This window comes from Nerophis ophidion, linkage group LG08 (assembly GCF_033978795.1).
Source record: "Nerophis ophidion isolate RoL-2023_Sa linkage group LG08, RoL_Noph_v1.0, whole genome shotgun sequence".
Lineage (NCBI taxonomy): Eukaryota > Metazoa > Chordata > Actinopteri > Syngnathiformes > Syngnathidae > Nerophis > Nerophis ophidion.
Window position 1 is genome coordinate 674446 of NC_084618.1, and position 19651 is coordinate 694096.

At 32.8% G+C, this 19651-nt stretch overlaps 1 protein-coding gene across 1 annotated transcript; it reads right to left on the reverse strand.

The window, feature by feature from the left end:
* Positions 1 to 683: 683 nt before the first annotated feature.
* Positions 684 to 19147, reverse strand: LOC133557164 (sarcosine dehydrogenase, mitochondrial-like). The gene is made up of 5 exons (XM_061907413.1): positions 19059 to 19147; positions 4849 to 5011; positions 4592 to 4760; positions 4313 to 4448; positions 684 to 1859 (listed from the first exon to the last, which is right to left on the reverse strand). Exons 2-5 carry the CDS (start codon positions 5000 to 5002, stop codon positions 1731 to 1733), a joined length of 588 nt encoding a protein of 195 aa, XP_061763397.1. The 5' UTR covers positions 5003 to 5011; positions 19059 to 19147; the 3' UTR covers positions 684 to 1730.
* Positions 19148 to 19651: the final 504 nt, after the last annotated feature.

Here is a 19651-nt window from a genome sequence, read left to right on the forward strand (position 1 = left end):
TATATAGATATATGTATATATACATACATATATTTGGCCCTGCGATGAGGTGGCGACTTGTCCAGGGTGTACCCCGCCTTCCGCCCGATTGTAGCTGAGATAGGCGCCAGCGCCCCCCGCGACCCCGAAAGGGAATAAGCGGTAGAAAATGGATGGATACATATATTTGTATACATACATATGCGTATATATGCAATATGCATATTCATACATATACAAACATATGAATATATACATATATTTGCATACATATACATATGTATATATGCATACATACATATGTTTATATATGCATGAATATGCATATATACGTATATGTATATACACACACATACACACAAACACACACACACATATATATATATATATATATATATATATATATATATATATATATATATATATATATATATATATATATATATATATATATATAGTCTCATAATTTTCCTGAAGGAATCAATAAAGTACTATCTATCCATCAAGGTTGGCAAGTATAATATATACATATATATATAGTAAAAGCTTTAATTGCATTTACTAGTTTTTCAATGGTAAAACTAACTTTATTTCAATGTAAGAGGTGTCAGGACACAAAACAATTACACTTATTGGAACTTAATGCCAGAATAAAAGAGTAAATGTATTGCTAAAATGTTAGCAATAACAGCTAACAAACCTCATTGAATCACAGAATGGCTCTTTATTTGCACTTTTTAACAGTAAAATACACTTTATTTACCCAGACACACAACATTAATTAGCTTATAGCCAAAAGAAATACTCTATACAACTATAATATAGATCGTTTGAGCTCAAATATTAGCATTCACTGCTCCAGAATAATAAAGTCCAGATTAAATGCTAAGCTAAAGGCTAGTTCTTTAAAAATAGCAGATTGGGTGAAAAATATGAAAATTGGCTTGATTTGAATTTAAGACTCCAAGAATAAATGAACAACCTTATTGGCAGAAGAAAAAGTACATTAGAGATTGTTTGAGCTTAAATATTAGCATTCACTGCTAATGGAAGCTAGCTCCATGTTAGCCGCTAAGCTAAGGGCTATTTCCTGAGAAAGTAGCAGATTGAGCCAGGTAAGGTCAAACCAATGACCTTGACTTGCTAAACATATTCAAATGTGATGTTTGATTCTTCAGGTGGACGCTACAAAAGTCAGCCGAGAATTCCTTGACAAAAAGCCAAGGTTGCATCATTGCGTGAGAAAAAGTGCGTTAGGGATGGAAAGTTGGCACCTGCTGGTCAGATCTGGTCCGTCCTGGTCAGACCTGGTCAGTCCTGGTCAGACCTGGTCAGATCTGGTCCGTCCTGGTCAGACCTGGTCAGACCTGGTCAGATCTGGTCCGTCCTGGTCAGTCCTGGTCAGACCTGGTCAGTCCTGGTCTGACCTGGTCAGACCTGGTCAGACCTGGTCAGTCCTGGTCAGTCCTGGTCAGACCTGGTCAGACCTGGTCAGACCTGGTCAGTCCTGGTCAGTCCTGGTCAGTCCTGGTCAGACCTGGTCAGACCTGGTCAGTCCTGGTCAGACCTGGTCCGTCCTGGTCAGACCTGGTCAGACCTGGTCAGTCCTGGTCAGACCTGGTCAGTCCTGGTCAGACCTGGTCCGTCCTGGTCAGACCTGGTCAGACCTGGTCAGTCCTGGTCAGACCTGGTCAGACCTGGTCAGACCTGGTCAGTCCTGGTCAGACCTGGTCAGACCTGGTCAGTCCTGGTCAGTCGTACACGCCTTTCACACGCTTGTTCTCGGGGTCAAAGGTGGATCTGAGGTGGGCTTTGGCCTTGTAGGCCACGCCCATCCGCTCCAGCGTGAACTCGCCGCTCTTCACAAAGTCTGCGCTCACCTGCGGGCGACAAGAAGGTGACAGAGGTGTCACCACCTGCTGGCGCCACCAAGTCAACACAGCAGCAAAAGACTGGAAGAAAAAAGAATTGAGTCTACTTCTTTCGATCCCAACTTTACAATCAATGATAGTACAATAATACTCAAATAAAAACATTTTATTGGAAAATAAGGCTCGGTTTGAAGATAAAAAATTATTATAAAAACAGAATTAAAATAAAGTCAGAATTTTTTTTTTTAAAGCCTTCATTTTAAAAGACAAGTCCATTTTATTTTTATTTTAGATTTTGGGAGAAGTAAGTCTAATATTACAAGAATACTACCAGAATAAAATTGGAACTTTAATTTTTTTTGTATTAAATTAAAGTTTACTAAAACAACAACTACAATTTGTCAAAAAAAAAAAAAAAAACGCCATTTTTCCGAGAGCTAACACTAAAGGTCAGAATTTTGTTTTAAAAAGGTGTTTATTTTATGAGAATAAAGATCAAAGTAACTTTTTTTTTAATAAAAGGTGGAAGAGTGTGAGGAAAAAGTCCTAAAATAACAAGAATATTCCTCCATTGGAGTTCAAAAACATGTTTCATTGGATTCATTTTAGGAGAATAAAGATGAAAATTGACTTCTGCAAAAGAGAAATTACATTTAAAAAATTCAAATTTTTACAATTATGTTGTAATATTAAAAAACTATTAAAATAAAAACTTTCTTTTTTAAATAAGCTTGCTTTGAAGATAAATACAATGATAAAAATCAGCACTAAAATGAAGTTAAAATGTATTTTATTTTTTTAATTATAGAAGACAAATAGTGGATTTTTTTCTAGATTCTTTTCCCTTTTTTTGAGAACTAAATCTTAATATTACAAGAAAACTTCGAGAATAAAGTCATGACTTAAATCAAACTAAAACAAAAAAGTGAAAAAAACAATTACAAATCCTCCATTTTAACGAGAGTTGCCACTAAAATAGTCAATAATTAGCTTAATTTGATGAGAATAAAGATTGAAGATAACATTTTCTAAAAAGGCAGAACTTCAGGAGAAAAAAAGGTGATAATATTACTAGATTTAAGTCAGATATATTATTTAAAGGTCAGATTTTATGAGAATAAATGTTTTAAAAAGTCAGAATCTTACAATAATTAAGTGGTGATATTACAGGAACATTTACCAAATAAAGGCAACATTTTATTTGGATAAAAAACTATTAAGGACTAAAAGTAAAACAAAGAACTACAATACATTTAAAATACATTTTTTGAAAAAGACTGAATTTTAAAAGATGAAAGTCTGTTACAGGAATATTTCTAGAATGAATGAATAATTTTATTTGAAAAAAAAAAAAGGCTCAGTTTTATGATAAAAAAAAAACTAATTAGGGCTTAATATTAAAAACAGCCCTAGAAAAAATGTCTATTAAACAAAGAGTGGAATTTTTCATTTTATTTTTCCTATTTTGTGAGAACTAAGTTTTAATATTACAAAAATATTCACTTTTTTAAAATTAAATTAGTCTACTAAAACAAAAAGTGTATTTATTTTTATTTTTACAAAAACTACTACTTATTTCAAAATCAATTTAAATATAAACATCAAAGCAAATTTACAAGAAAAGTTGAATTTTATGCGAAAAAAAATTATAATTAGGCAAGAAATACCGTATTTCCTGGAAGTGCCGCAGGGCAAATAGTATGTGCCTGCCTTCAATTACTGCCTGGTCAAACTCGCTTGGCAAAACAATTAGCGCATGGTTAGTATTACGGCCTGGTCAAACTCCTGACACTTCCACTGTCATCATTTCCAAAATGGAGGAGGCTGATTTCAATGCCGGTCATTTAAAATGGCATAAAGGGAAGAAGATTAAGAGCTATTCAGGAGGATTTAAGGTCCAAACTTACGTCACACTCAAATTTTTACTGCATGCGTTTGGTAAGTGCCAAGGTGAGAAGAAGTTTTAAAATAATTAGCGCATGCTTACTTTTACCGCATGCCTTTGGTAAGTGCAGGAGTGAGAAGAGGTTTTAAATTAATTAGCGCCCCGGCGGCAATTCAAGGAAATACGGTAAGTTGCCTTTTTATTACAAGATTAACTATTTAGATGATGACCACGCCCCTATTAGGACAAAGTAGCACATGACCACGCCCCCATCAGGATAAAGTAGTACATTAACCACGCCCCCATCAGGACAAAGTAGCACATGACCCCGCCCTCATCAGGATAAAGTAGTACATTAACCACGCCCCCATCAGGATAAAGTAGTACATTAACCACGCCCCCATCAGGATAAAGTAGTACATTAACCACGCCCCCATCAGGACAATGTAGATCATGACCACGCCCCCATCAGGACAAAGTAGGACATGACCACGCCCCCATCAGGACAAAGTAGGACATGACCACGCCCCCATCAGGATAAAGTAGTACATTAACCACGCCCCCATCAGGACATTACCACGCCTCCATCAGGACAGCTGATGTATCCGTAGCCGATGGTCTTGTCGATGAAGAAGCCGTAGTCAGCACGCCGCAGGTGACCCACAGGAAGGCCGTTGCGGAAGATGGCCTCCAAGCCGAACATGGGAACTTTCCTGGAAACCACAACATGTTGACTTTCAAGGTGAAGGAATGAAAGTAATAATAATAATAATAGTGAATAAAAAGTTGAGTTAGAAGCTGAAAGAATGAAAATAATAATAATAATAATAAATAGTGACTAAAAAAAAGGTCTGACTCGTCGATGGTGAAGGACACGATGCGTCTCTTTAGCCCCGCCTCCTTCTGCTTCTCCAGCCGATCTCGACCTTGGAAGGGGATGGCGCTCTTCATCTTGCAGGTGAAGGCTAGCCCCGCCTCCAGGGGCGTGTCATCGGGGCGAAGGTCGGCGTGCCAATGGCGGTAACCTGGGGGTGCAGGGCTGGTCATACAGATCTTTTAAAAGGCTTCCTTCCTTCCTTCCTTCCTTCCTTCCTTCCTTCCTTCCTTCCTTACCTTTCTCGATACTCAGAGAGTCGATGGCCCTGTAGCCCGAGTTGATGACGCCGTGCTTGGCGCCCGCCGCCATGACGGCGTGGTAGACGGGCAGGCAGGAGTGTTTGGGGATGTGGAGCTCCCAGCCCAGCTCGCCCACAAAGGACAGGCGCATGGCACGTACCTGCAGCAGAGGAGCACATGTGGGCGTGGCCATACAACAGGTGGGCGTGGCCAGACAACAGCCAATGCAAGTGGAGAGTGTCCGGGCTGCTCAGTACAACGCAGAAAAGTACACAATAAAATGCTGTTGTTGTATGTGACATCTATGACATTGTTGTATGTGATATATGACATCTATGACATTGTTGTATGTGATATATGACATCTATGACATTGTTGTATGTGATATATGACATCTATGACATTGTTGTATGTGATATATGACATGTATGACATTGTTGTATGTGATATATGACATCTATGACATTGTTGTATGTGATATATGACATCTATGACATTGTTGTATGTGATATATGACATCTATGACATTGTTGTATGCGATATATGACATCTATGACATTGTTGTATGCGATATATGACATCTATGACATTGTTGTATGCGATATATGACATCTATGACATTGTTGTATGTGATATATGACATCTATGACATTGTTGTATGCGATATATGACATCTATGACGTTGTTGTATGCGATATATGACATCTATGACGTTGTTGTATGCGATATATGACATTTATGACGTTGTTGTATGCGATATATGACATGTATGACGTTGTTGTATGTGATATATGACATCTATGACATTGTTGTATGTGATATATGACATCTATGACATTGTTGTATGTGATATATGACATCTATGACATTGTTGTATGTGATATATGACATCTATGACATTGTTGTATGTGATATATGACATCTATGACATTGTTGTATGTGATATATGACATCTATGACATCGTTGTATGCGATATATGACATCTATGACATCGTTGTATGCGATATATGACATCTATGACATTGTTGTATGTGATATATGACATCTATGACGTTGTTGTATGCGATATATGACATCTATGACGTTGTTGTATGCGATATATGACATCTATGACGTTGTTGTATGCGATATATGACATCTATGACATTGTTGTATGTGATATATGACATGTATGACATTGTTGTATGTGATATATGACATGTATGACATTGTTGTATGTGATATATGACATGTATGACATTGTTGTATGTGATATATGACATCTATGACATTGTTGTATGTGATATATGACATCTATGACATTGTTGTATGTGATATATGACATCTATGACATTGTTGTATGTGATATATGACATCTATGACATTGTTGTATGTGATATATGACATCTATGACATTATTGTATGTGATATATGACATGTATGACATTGTTGTATGTGATATATGACATCTATGACATTGTTGTATGTGACATATGACATCTATGACATTGTTGTGTGTGATATATGACATCTATGACATTGTTGTATGTGATATATGAAATCTATGACATTGTTGTATGTGATATATGACATCCATGACATTGTTGTATGTGATATATGACATCCATGACATTGTTGTATGTGATATATGACATCTATGACATTGTTGTATGTGATATATGACATCTATGACATTGTTGTATGTGATATATGACATCTATGACATTGTTGTATGTGACATCTATGACATTGTTGTATGTGACATCTATGACATTGTTGTATGTGACATCTATGACATGTATGACATTGTTGTATGTGATATATGACATCTATGACATTGTTGTATGTGATATATGACATCTATGACATTGTTGTATGTGATATATGACATCTATGACATTGTTGTATGTGATATATGACATCTATGACATTGTTGTATGTGATATATGACATCTATGACATTGTTGTATGTGATATATGACATCTATGACATTGTTGTATGTGATATATGACATCTATGACATTGTTGTATGTGATATATGACATCTATGACATTGTTGTATGCGATATATGACATCTATGACATTGTTGTATGCGATATATGACATCTATGACATTGTTGTATGCGATATATGACATCTATGACATTGTTGTATGCGATATATGACATCTATGACATTGTTGTATGCGATATATGACATCTATGACGTTGTTGTATGCGATATATGACATCTATGACGTTGTTGTATGCGATATATGACATCTATGACGTTGTTGTATGCGATATATGACATCTATGACGTTGTTGTATGCGATATATGACATGTATGACATTGTTGTATGTGATATATGACATGTATGACATTGTTGTATGTGATATATGACATCTATGACATTGTTGTATGTGATATATGACATCTATGACATTGTTGTATGTGATATATGACATCTATGACATTGTTGTATGTGATATATGACATCTATGACATTGTTGTATGTGATATATGACATCTATGACATTGTTGTATGTGACATATGACATCTATGACATTGTTGTGTGTGATATATGACATCTATGACATTGTTGTATGTGATATATGACATCTATGACATTGTTGTATGTGATATATGACATCTATGACATTGTTGTATGTGATATATGACATCCATGACATTGTTGTATGTGATATATGACATCTATGACATTGTTGTATGTGATATATGACATCTATGACATTGTTGTATGTGATATATGACATCTATGACATTGTTGTATGTGATATATGACATCTATGACATTGTTGTATGTGATATATGACATCTATGACATTGTTGTATGTGATATATGACATCTATGACATTGTTGTATGTGATATATGACATCTATGACATTGTTGTATGTGATATATGACATCTATGACATTGTTGTATGTGATATATGACATCTATGACATTGTTGTATGTGATATATGACATCTATGACATTGTTGTATGTGATATATGACATCTATGACATTGTTGTATGTGATATATGACATCTATGACATTGTTGTATGTGATATATGACATCTATGACATTGTTGTATGTGATATATGACATCTATGACATTGTTGTATGTGATATATGACATCTATGACATTGTTGTATGTGATATATGACATCTATGACATTGTTGTATGTGATATATGACATCTATGACATTGTTGTATGTGATATATGACATCTATGACATTGTTGTATGTGATATATGACATGTATGACATTGTTGTATGTGATATATGACATGTATGACATTGTTGTATGTGATATATGACATGTATGACATTGTTGCATGTGATATATGACATGTATGACATTGTTGTATGTGATATATGACATCTATGACATTGTTGTATGTGATATATGACATCTATGACATTGTTGTATGTGATATATGACATCTATGACATTGTTGTATGTGATATATGACATGTATGACATTGTTGTATGTGATATATGACATCTATGACATTGTTGTATGTGATATATGACATCTATGACGTTGTTGTATGTGATATATGACATGTATGACATTGTTGTATGTGATATATGACATGTATGACATTGTTGTATGTGATATATGACATCTATGACATTGTTGTATGTGATATATGACATCTATGACATTGTTGTATGTGATATATGACATCTATGACATTGTTGTATGTGATATATGACATCTATGACATTGTTGTATGTGATATATGACATGTATGACATTGTTGTATGTGATATACGACATCTATGACGTTGTTGTATGTGATATATGACATCTATGACATTGTTGTATGTGATATATGACATGTATGACATTGTTGTATGTGATATACGACATGTATGACGTTGTTGTATGTGATATATGACATCTATGACATTGTTGTATGTGATATATGACATCTATGACATTGTTGTATGTGATATATGCCATCTATGACATTGTTGTATGTGATATATGACATATATGACATTGTTGTATGTGACATCTATGACATCTATGACATTGTTGTATGTGAATATATGACATATATGACATTGTTGTATGTGACATCTATGACATTGTTGTATGTGATATATGACATGTATGACATTGTTGTATGTGATATATGACATCTATGACATTGTTGTATGTGACATCTATGACATTGTTGTATGTGACATCTATGACATCTATGACATTGTTGTATGTGATATATGACATATATGACATTGTTGTATGTGACATCTATGACATCTATGACATTGTTGTATGTGATATATGACATGTATGACATTGTTGTATGTGATATATGACATCTATGACATTGTTGTATGTGACATCTATGACATTGTTGTATGTGATATATGACATCTATGACATTGTTGTATGTGATATATGACATGTATGACATTGTTGTATGTGATATATGACATCTATGACATTGTTGTATGTGATATATGACATCTATGACATTGTTGTATGCGATATATGACATCTATGACATGGTTGTATGTGATATATGACATGTATGACATTGTTGTATGTGATATATGACATCTATGACATTGTTGTATGTGACATCTATGACATTGTTGTATGTGATATATGACATCTATGACATTGTTGTATGTGATATATGACATGTATGACATTGTTGTATGTGATATATGACATCTATGACATTGTTGTATGTGATATATGACATCTATGACATTGTTGTATGTGATATATGACATCTATGACATTGTTGTATGTGATATATGACATCTATGACATTGTTGTATGTGATATATGACATCTATGACATTGTTGTATGTGATATATGACATCTATGACATTGTTGTATGTGATATATGACATGTATGACATTGTTGTATGTGATATATGATATCTATGACATTGTTGTATGTGATATATGACATCTATGACATTGTTGTATGTGATATATGACATCTATGACATTGTTGTATGTGATATATGACATCTATGACATTGTTGTATGTGATATATGACATCTATGACATTGTTGTATGTGATATATGACATCTATGACGTTGTTGTATGTGACATCTATGACATTGTTGTATGTGATATATGACATCTATGACATTGTTGTATGTGATATATGACATGTATGACATTGTTGTATGTGATATATGACATCTATGACATTGTTGTATGTGATATATGACATCTATGACATTGTTGTATGTGACATCTATGACATTGTTGTATGTGATATATGACATCTATGACATTGTTGTATGTGATATGTGACATCTATGACATTGTTGTATGTGATATATGACATCTATGACATTGTTGTATGTGATATATGACATGTATGACATTGTTGTATGTGATATATGACATCTATGACATTGTTGTATGTGATATATGACATCTATGACATTGTTGTATGTGATATATGACATCTATGACATTGTTGTATGTGATATATGACATCTATGACATTGTTGTATGTGATATATGACATCTATGACATTGTTGTATGTGATATATGACATGTATGACATTGTTGTATGTGATATATGACATCTATGACATTGTTGTATGTGACATATGACATCTATGACATTGTTGTGTGTGATATATGACATCTATGACATTGTTGTATGTGATATATGACATCTATGACATTGTTGTATGTGATATATGACATCTATGACATTGTTGTATGTGATATATGACATCTATGACATTGTTGTATGTGATATATGACATCTATGACATTGTTGTATGTGATATATGACATCTATGACATTGTTGTATGTGATATATGACATCTATGACATTGTTGTATGTGAAATATGACATCTATGACATTGTTGTATGTGATATATGACATCTATGACATTGTTGTATGCGATATATGACATCTATGACATTGTTGTATGTGATATATGACATCTATGACGTTGTTGTATGCGATATATGACATCTATGACATTGTTGTATGTGATATATGACATGTATGACATTGTTGTATGTGATATATGACATGTATGACATTGTTGTATGTGATATATGACATCTATGACATTGTTGTATGTGATATATGACATCTATGACATTGTTGTATGTGATATATGACATGTATGACATTGTTGTATGTGATATATGACATGTATGACATTGTTGTATGTGATATATGACATCTATGACATTGTTGTATGTGATATATGACATGTATGACATTGTTGTATGTGATATATGACATCTATGACATTGTTGTATATGACATATGACATCTATGACATTGTTGTGTGTGATATATGACATCTATGACATTGTTGTATGTGATATATGACATCTATGACATTGTTGTATGTGATATATGACATCTATGACATTGTTGTATGTGATATATGACATGTATGACATTGTTGTATGTGATATATGACATCTATGACATTGTTGTATGTGATATATGACATGTATGACATTGTTGTATGTGATATATGATATCTATGACATTGTTGTATGTGATATATGACATCTATGACATTGTTGTATGTGATATATGACATCTATGACATTGTTGTATGTGATATATGACATCTATGACATTGTTGTATGTGATATATGACATCTATGACATTGTTGTATGTGATATATGACATCTATGACATTGTTGTATGTGATATATGACATCTATGACGTTGTTGTATGTGACATCTATGACATTGTTGTATGTGATATATGACATCTATGACATTGTTGTATGTGATATATGACATGTATGACATTGTTGTATGTGATATATGACATCTATGACATTGTTGTATGTGATATATGACATCTATGACATTGTTGTATGTGACATCTATGACATTGTTGTATGTGATATATGACATCTATGACATTGTTGTATGTGATATGTGACATCTATGACATTGTTGTATGTGATATATGACATCTATGACATTGTTGTATGTGATATATGACATGTATGACATTGTTGTATGTGATATATGACATCTATGACATTGTTGTATGTGATATATGACATCTATGACATTGTTGTATGTGATATATGACATCTATGACATTGTTGTATGTGATATATGACATCTATGACATTGTTGTATGTGATATATGACATCTATGACATTGTTGTATGTGATATATGACATCTATGACATTGTTGTATGTGATATATGACATGTATGACATTGTTGTATGTGATATATGAACATCTATGACATTGTTGTATGTGATATATGACATCTATGACATTGTTGTATGTGATATATGACATCTATGACATTGTTGTATGTGATATATGACATCTATGACATTGTTGTATGTGATATATGACATCTATGACGTTGTTGTATGTGACATTCTATGACATTGTTGTATGTGATATATGACATCTATGACATTGTTGTATGTGATATATGACATGTATGACATTGTTGTATGTGATATATGACATCTATGACATTGTTGTATGTGATATATGACATCTATGACATTGTTGTATGTGACATCTATGACATTGTTGTATGTGATATATGACATCTATGACATTGTTGTATGTGATATGTGACATCTATGACATTGTTGTATGTGATATATGACATCTATGACATTGTTGTATGTGATATATGACATGTATGACATTGTTGTATGTGATATATGACATCTATGACATTGTTGTATGTGATATATGACATCTATGACATTGTTGTATGTGATATATGACATCTATGACATTGTTGTATGTGATATATGACATCTATGACATTGTTGTATGTGATATATGACATCTATGACATTGTTGTATGTGATATATGACATGTATGACATTGTTGTATGTGATAGTATGACATCTATGACATTGTTGTATGTGACATATGACATCTATGACATTGTTGTGTGTGATATATGACATCTATGACATTGTTGTATGTGATATATGACATCTATGACATTGTTGTATGTGATATATGACATCTATGACATTGTTGTATGTGATATATGACATCTATGACATTGTTGTATGTGATATATGACATCTATGACATTGTTGTATGTGATATATGACATCTATGACATTGTTGTATGTGATATATGACATCTATGACATTGTTGTATGTGAAATATGACATCTATGACATTGTTGTATGTGATATATGACATCTATGACATTGTTGTATGCGATATATGACATCTATGACATTGTTGTATGTGATATATGACATCTATGACGTTGTTGTATGCGATATATGACATCTATGACATTGTTGTATGTGATATATGACATGTATGACATTGTTGTATGTGATATATGACATGTATGACATTGTTGTATGTGATATATGACATCTATGACATTGTTGTATGTGATATATGACATCTATGACATTGTTGTATGTGATATATGACATGTATGACATTGTTGTATGTGATATATGACATGTATGACATTGTTGTATGTGATATATGACATCTATGACATTGTTGTATGTGATATATGACATGTATGACATTGTTGTATGTGATATATGACATCTATGACATTGTTGTATATGACATATGACATCTATGACATTGTTGTGTGTGATATATGACATCTATGACATTGTTGTATGTGATATATGACATCTATGACATTGTTGTATGTGATATATGACATCCATGACATTGTTGTATGTGATATATGACATCCATGACATTGTTGTATGTGATATATGACATCTATGACATTGTTGTATGTGATATATGACATCTATGACATTGTTGTATGTGATATATGACATCTATGACATTGTTGTATGTGATATATGACATCTATGACATTGTTGTATGTGATATATGACATCTATGACATTGTTGTATGTGATTATATGACATCTATGACATTGTTGTATGTGATATATGACATCTATGACATGTTGTATGTGATATATGACATCTATGACATTGTTGTATGTGATATATGACATCTATGACATTGTTGTATGTGATATATGACATATATGACATTGTTGTATGTGATATATGACATCTATGACATTGTTGTATGTGATATATGACATGTATGACATTGTTGTATGTGATATATGACATCTATGACATTGTTGTATGTGATATATGACATCTATGACATTGTTGTATGTGATATATGACATGTATGACATTGTTGTATGTGATATATGACATGTATGACATTGTTGTATGTGATATATGACATGTATGACATTGTTGCATGTGATATATGACATGTATGACATTGTTGTATGTGATATATGACATGTATGACATTGTTGTATGTGATATATGACATGTATGACATTGTTGTATGTGATATATGACATCTATGACATTGTTGTATGTGATATATGACATGTATGACATTGTTGTATGTGATATATGACATCTATGACATTGTTGTATGTGATATATGACATCTATGACGTTGTTGTATGTGATATATGACATGTATGACATTGTTGTATGTGATATATGACATGTATGACATTGTTGTATGTGATATATGACATCTATGACATTGTTGTACGTGATATATGACATCTATGACATTGTTGTATGTGATATATGACATCTATGACATTGTTGTATGTGATATATGACATCTATGACATTGTTGTATGTGATATATGACATGTATGACATTGTTGTATGTGATATACGACATCTATGACGTTGTTGTATGTGATATATGACATCTATGACATTGTTGTATGTGATATATGACATCTATGACATTGTTGTATGTGATATATGACATGTATGACATTGTTGTATGTGATATACGACATGTATGACGTTGTTGTATGTGATATACGACATCTATGACATTGTTGTATGTGATATATGACATCTATGACATTGTTGTATGTGATATATGACATCTATGACATTGTTGTATGTGATATATGACATCTATGACATTGTTGTATGTGACATCTATGACATCTATGACATTGTTGTATGTGATATATGACATATATGACATTGTTGTATGTGACATCTATGACATCTATGACATTGTTGTATGTGATATATGACATGTATGACATTGTTGTATGTGATATATGACATCTATGACATTGTTGTATGTGACATCTATGACATTGTTGTATGTGACATCTATGACATCTATGACATTGTTGTATGTGATATATGACATGTATGACATTGTTGTATGTGAATCTATGACATCTATGACATTGTTGTATGTGATATATGACATGTATGACATTGTTGTATGTGATATATGACATCTATGACATTGTTGTATGTGATATATGACATCTATGACGTTGTTGTATGTGATATGACATGTATGACATTGTTGTATGTGATATATGACATCTATGACATTGTTGTATGTGATATATGACATCTATGACATTGTTGTATGTGATATATGACATCTATGACATTGTTGTATGTGATATATGACATCTATGACGTTGTTGTATGTGACATCTATGACATTGTTGTATGTGATATATGACATCTATGACATTGTTGTATGTGATATATGACATCTATGACATTGTTGTATGTGATATATGACATCTATGACATTGTTGTATGTGATATATGACATCTATGACATTGTTGTATGTGATATATGACATCTATGACATTGTTGTATTGTGATATATGACATCTATGACATTGTTGTATGTGATATATGACATTCTATGACATTGTTGTATGATATGACATCTATGACATTGTTGTATGTGATATATGACATCTATGACATTGTTGTATGTGATATGTGACATCTATGACATTGTTGTATGTGATATATGACATCTATGACATTGTTGTATGTGATATATGACATCTATGACATTGTTGTATGTGATATATGACATCTATGACATTGTTGTATGTGATATATGACATCTATGACATTGTTGTATGTGATATATGACATCTATGACATTGTTGTATGTGATATATGACATCTATGACATTGTTGTATGTGATATATGACATCTATGACATTGTTGTATGTGATATATGACATCTATGACATTGTTGTATGTGATATATGACATCTATGACATTGTTGTATGTGATATATGACATCTATGACATTGTTGTATGTGATATATGACATCTATGACATTGTTGTATGTGATATATGACATCTATGACATTGTTGTATGTGATATATGACATCTATGACATTGTTGTATGTGATATATGACATCTATGACATTGTTGTATGTGATATATGACATCTATGACATTGTTGTATGTGATATATGACATCTATGACGTTGTTGTATGTGACATCTATGACATTGTTGTATGTGATATATGACATCTATGACATTGTTGTATGTGATATATGACATTATGACATTGTTGTATGTGATATATGACATCTATGACATTGTTGTATGTGATATATGACATCTATGACTGTTGTTGTATGTGACATCTATGACATTGTTGTATGTGATATATGACATCTATGACATTGTTGTATGTGATATAGACATCTATGACATTGTTGTATGTGATATATGACATCTATGACATTGTTGTATGTGATATGTGACATCTATGACATTGTTGTATGTGATATATGACATCTATGACATTGTTGTATGTGATATATGACATCTATGACATTGTGATGACATCTATGACATTGTTGTATGTGATATATGACATCTATGACATTGTTGTATGTGATATGTGACATCTATGACATTGTTGTATGTGATATATGACATCTATGACATTGTTGTATTTGATATATGACATCTATGACATTGTTGTATGTGATATATGACATCTATGACATTGTTGTATGTGATATATGACATCTATGACATTGTTGTATGTGATATATGACATCTATGACATTGTTGTATGTGATATATGACATCTATGACATTGTTGTATGTGATATATTACATCTATGACATTGTTGTATGTGATATATGACATCTATGACATTGTTGTATGTGATAATGACATCTATGACATTGTTGTATGTGATATATGACATCTATGACATTGTTGTATGTGATATAGTGACATCTATGACATTGTTGTATGTGATATATGACATCTATGACATTGTTGTATGTGATATATGACATGCTATGACATTGTTGTATGTGATATATGACATCTATGACATTGTTGTATGTGATATATGACATCTATGACATTGTTGTATGTGATATATGACATCTATGACATTGTTGTATGTGATATATGACATCTATGACGTTGTCGTATGTGATATATGACATCTATGACATTGTTGTATGTGATATATGACATCTATGACGTTGTATGTGATATATGACATCTATGACATTGTTGTATGTGATATATGACATCTATGACATTGTTGTATGTGATATATGACATCTATGACATTGTTGTATGTGACATCTATGACATTGTTGTATGTGATATATGACACAGTAGGCTAAAATGGTAAAGGATGTATGAAATATGATGATATGGGACATTATGACAAGGACAGTAAGTAGAAGAAGTGAACATGAAGGAGAAGAAATGTCTCCAACACTCTCCCAGTGGACTGTTAGACCATCTGCTCACCTGAGCCCCATATGTACATGTCCACACACACACACACACACACACACACACACACACACACACAAACACACACACACACACACACACACACACACACACACACACACGTCTACAAATGAGAAAGAAAATAATGGAGAAAAAATGACTTGAATTTAAAGAAATACGATTGAAAAATTAGAATTGTACAAAAATGACCAGATAATAGTTGCAATATTACCAAAATAAAATCACGATTTTGAAGAAAAAGGTTGTCCTTTTGAGAGAATATAGTACTAATTTTATGAGGAAAATGTAAAAATACTATAAGGACAAAAACTATTGAAAAAAAAATGTTTTACGAGAATCACAATGGAGAAAAAAAGACTGAAGTAAAAAATATGATTAAAACATTATAATTTTACAAAAAATAAGTAATAATAATTACTAAAAAAATAGTTGAATTTTACAAAATTAAAAGATGATTTAACGTAAAAAGTTGTCATTCTGTGAGAATAAAGTAATAAAAAAGGGAAAAAGTATAAATTCTACAATGACAAAAACTATTGTAATCATATGAAAAAAAAGGATTTTATGAAACTTCACATCATTTAATGAAGAGAGAAAAAATTATTTAAATTCAGTTTTTTACAATTGAAATATCATAATTTTACAATCATGAAGTGATAAAAATTCAGCCGAGAGAGTGAGGTCAGCGTGACTTGGTGAATGTGGAATTTGGAGACAAGCTATTTCCACATAAATGGAGTGCTTACCCAAAATAAACCGCAAAAAAAGGTCCGTGGCCAGCTGGACCAGACAGACAACTTTAAGTGAGTCACTTTAATATTGATCATGCTGTCATGTGTTATTACAACTACACTACATACTACTGTAATATGATGTTCTGCACTCACTACACATTGGTGTTCTAGCACAGTCTTGTATATTACAACTACACCACATAAGTCATTTAAGGGTAGAATTGATTGCAGACATTAGCTGCATTGCTAGCCACCAAGAATGAGTCATTTTTTGTAAATTACAACGCAAAAAAATACCAATATTTTGTCTTCCAGTCTCTCATTATGATTGTGAACTGTAGGCACCTTCCAAGAAAAGTGCACTTCCCCTTTAAGACACTTCTAAGTCTCACAGATCATAACAAGTAGGATGGAATAATTGATGAAAGGTCATTTTACAAAAAAACATAGTTATTTTTAAACAATACAATACTGAAACACTAGTGTGCGTGCGTGTGTGTACGTGTGTGTGTACATGTGTGGTGTGTGTGTGTGTGGGTGTGTGTGTGTGTGTGTGTGTGCGTGTGTGTGTGTACGTGTGTGTGTACATGTGTGGTGTGTGTGTGTGTGTGTGTGTGTGTGTGTGTGTGTGTGTGTGCCAACTTGAATGAAGAATGTGTGTTGAAGGATGGTGAAAGTTCTGCACGACTGTTTCTAATTAACTGATTTGTCATTTCAGGCCAACGAGGTTACTTGGAATCCATTAAACTTCCAAATTAAGTCAAGCTACACACTGTGTGTGAGTGCACGTGTGTGTGTGTGAGTGCACGTGTGTGTGTGTGTGTGTGTGTGTGTCGTGTGTGTGTGTGTGTGTGTTGTGTGTGTCACCTGATGGCCGGCGGCGTTGACGACTTTGTGAGTGGAGAAAGGAAAGCTTGATCGCTGAGGTCGGTGTCCAACACCTCCTGCAGCAGCTGCCGACTGCAAGTAATCAATCATCAATAAGTGTGTTTACTCCATGATGAGACCACCTTTGTCTTTATAAGTTGTGCAAATAATCAATCATCAATAAGTGTGTTTACTGCATGATGAGACCACCTTTGTCTTCATAAGTTGTGCAAATAATCAATCATCAATAAGTGTGTTTACTGCATGATTGAGACCACCTTTGTCTTCATAAGTTGTGCAAATAATCAATCATCAATAAGTGTGTTTACTCCATGATGAGACACCTTTGTCTTCATAAGTTGTGCAAATAATCAATCATCAATAAGTGTGTTTACTCCATGATGAGACCACCTTTGTCTTTATAAGTTGTGCAAATAATCAATCATCAATAAGTGTGTTTACTGCATGATGAGACCACCTTTGTCTTTATAAGTTGTGCAAATAATCAATCATCAATAAGTGTGTTTACTGCATGATGAGACCACCTTTGTCTTTATAAGTTGTGCAAATAATCAATCATCAATATGTGTGTT

Coding starts and splice junctions, on each gene's coding strand:
- LOC133557164 (XM_061907413.1), bottom strand. CDS start 5,002: ATGCGCCTGTCCTTTGTGGGCGAGCTGGGCTGGGAGCTCCACATCCCC. Junction 4,449..4,591: donor GTGTCCTTCACCATCGACGA/GTCAGACCTTTT, acceptor TGTGGTTTCCAG/GAAAGTTCCCATGTTCGGCT. Junction 1,860..4,312: donor GCTGTCCTGATGGAGGCGTG/GTAATGTCCTGA, acceptor TGTCGCCCGCAG/GTGAGCGCAGACTTTGTGAA.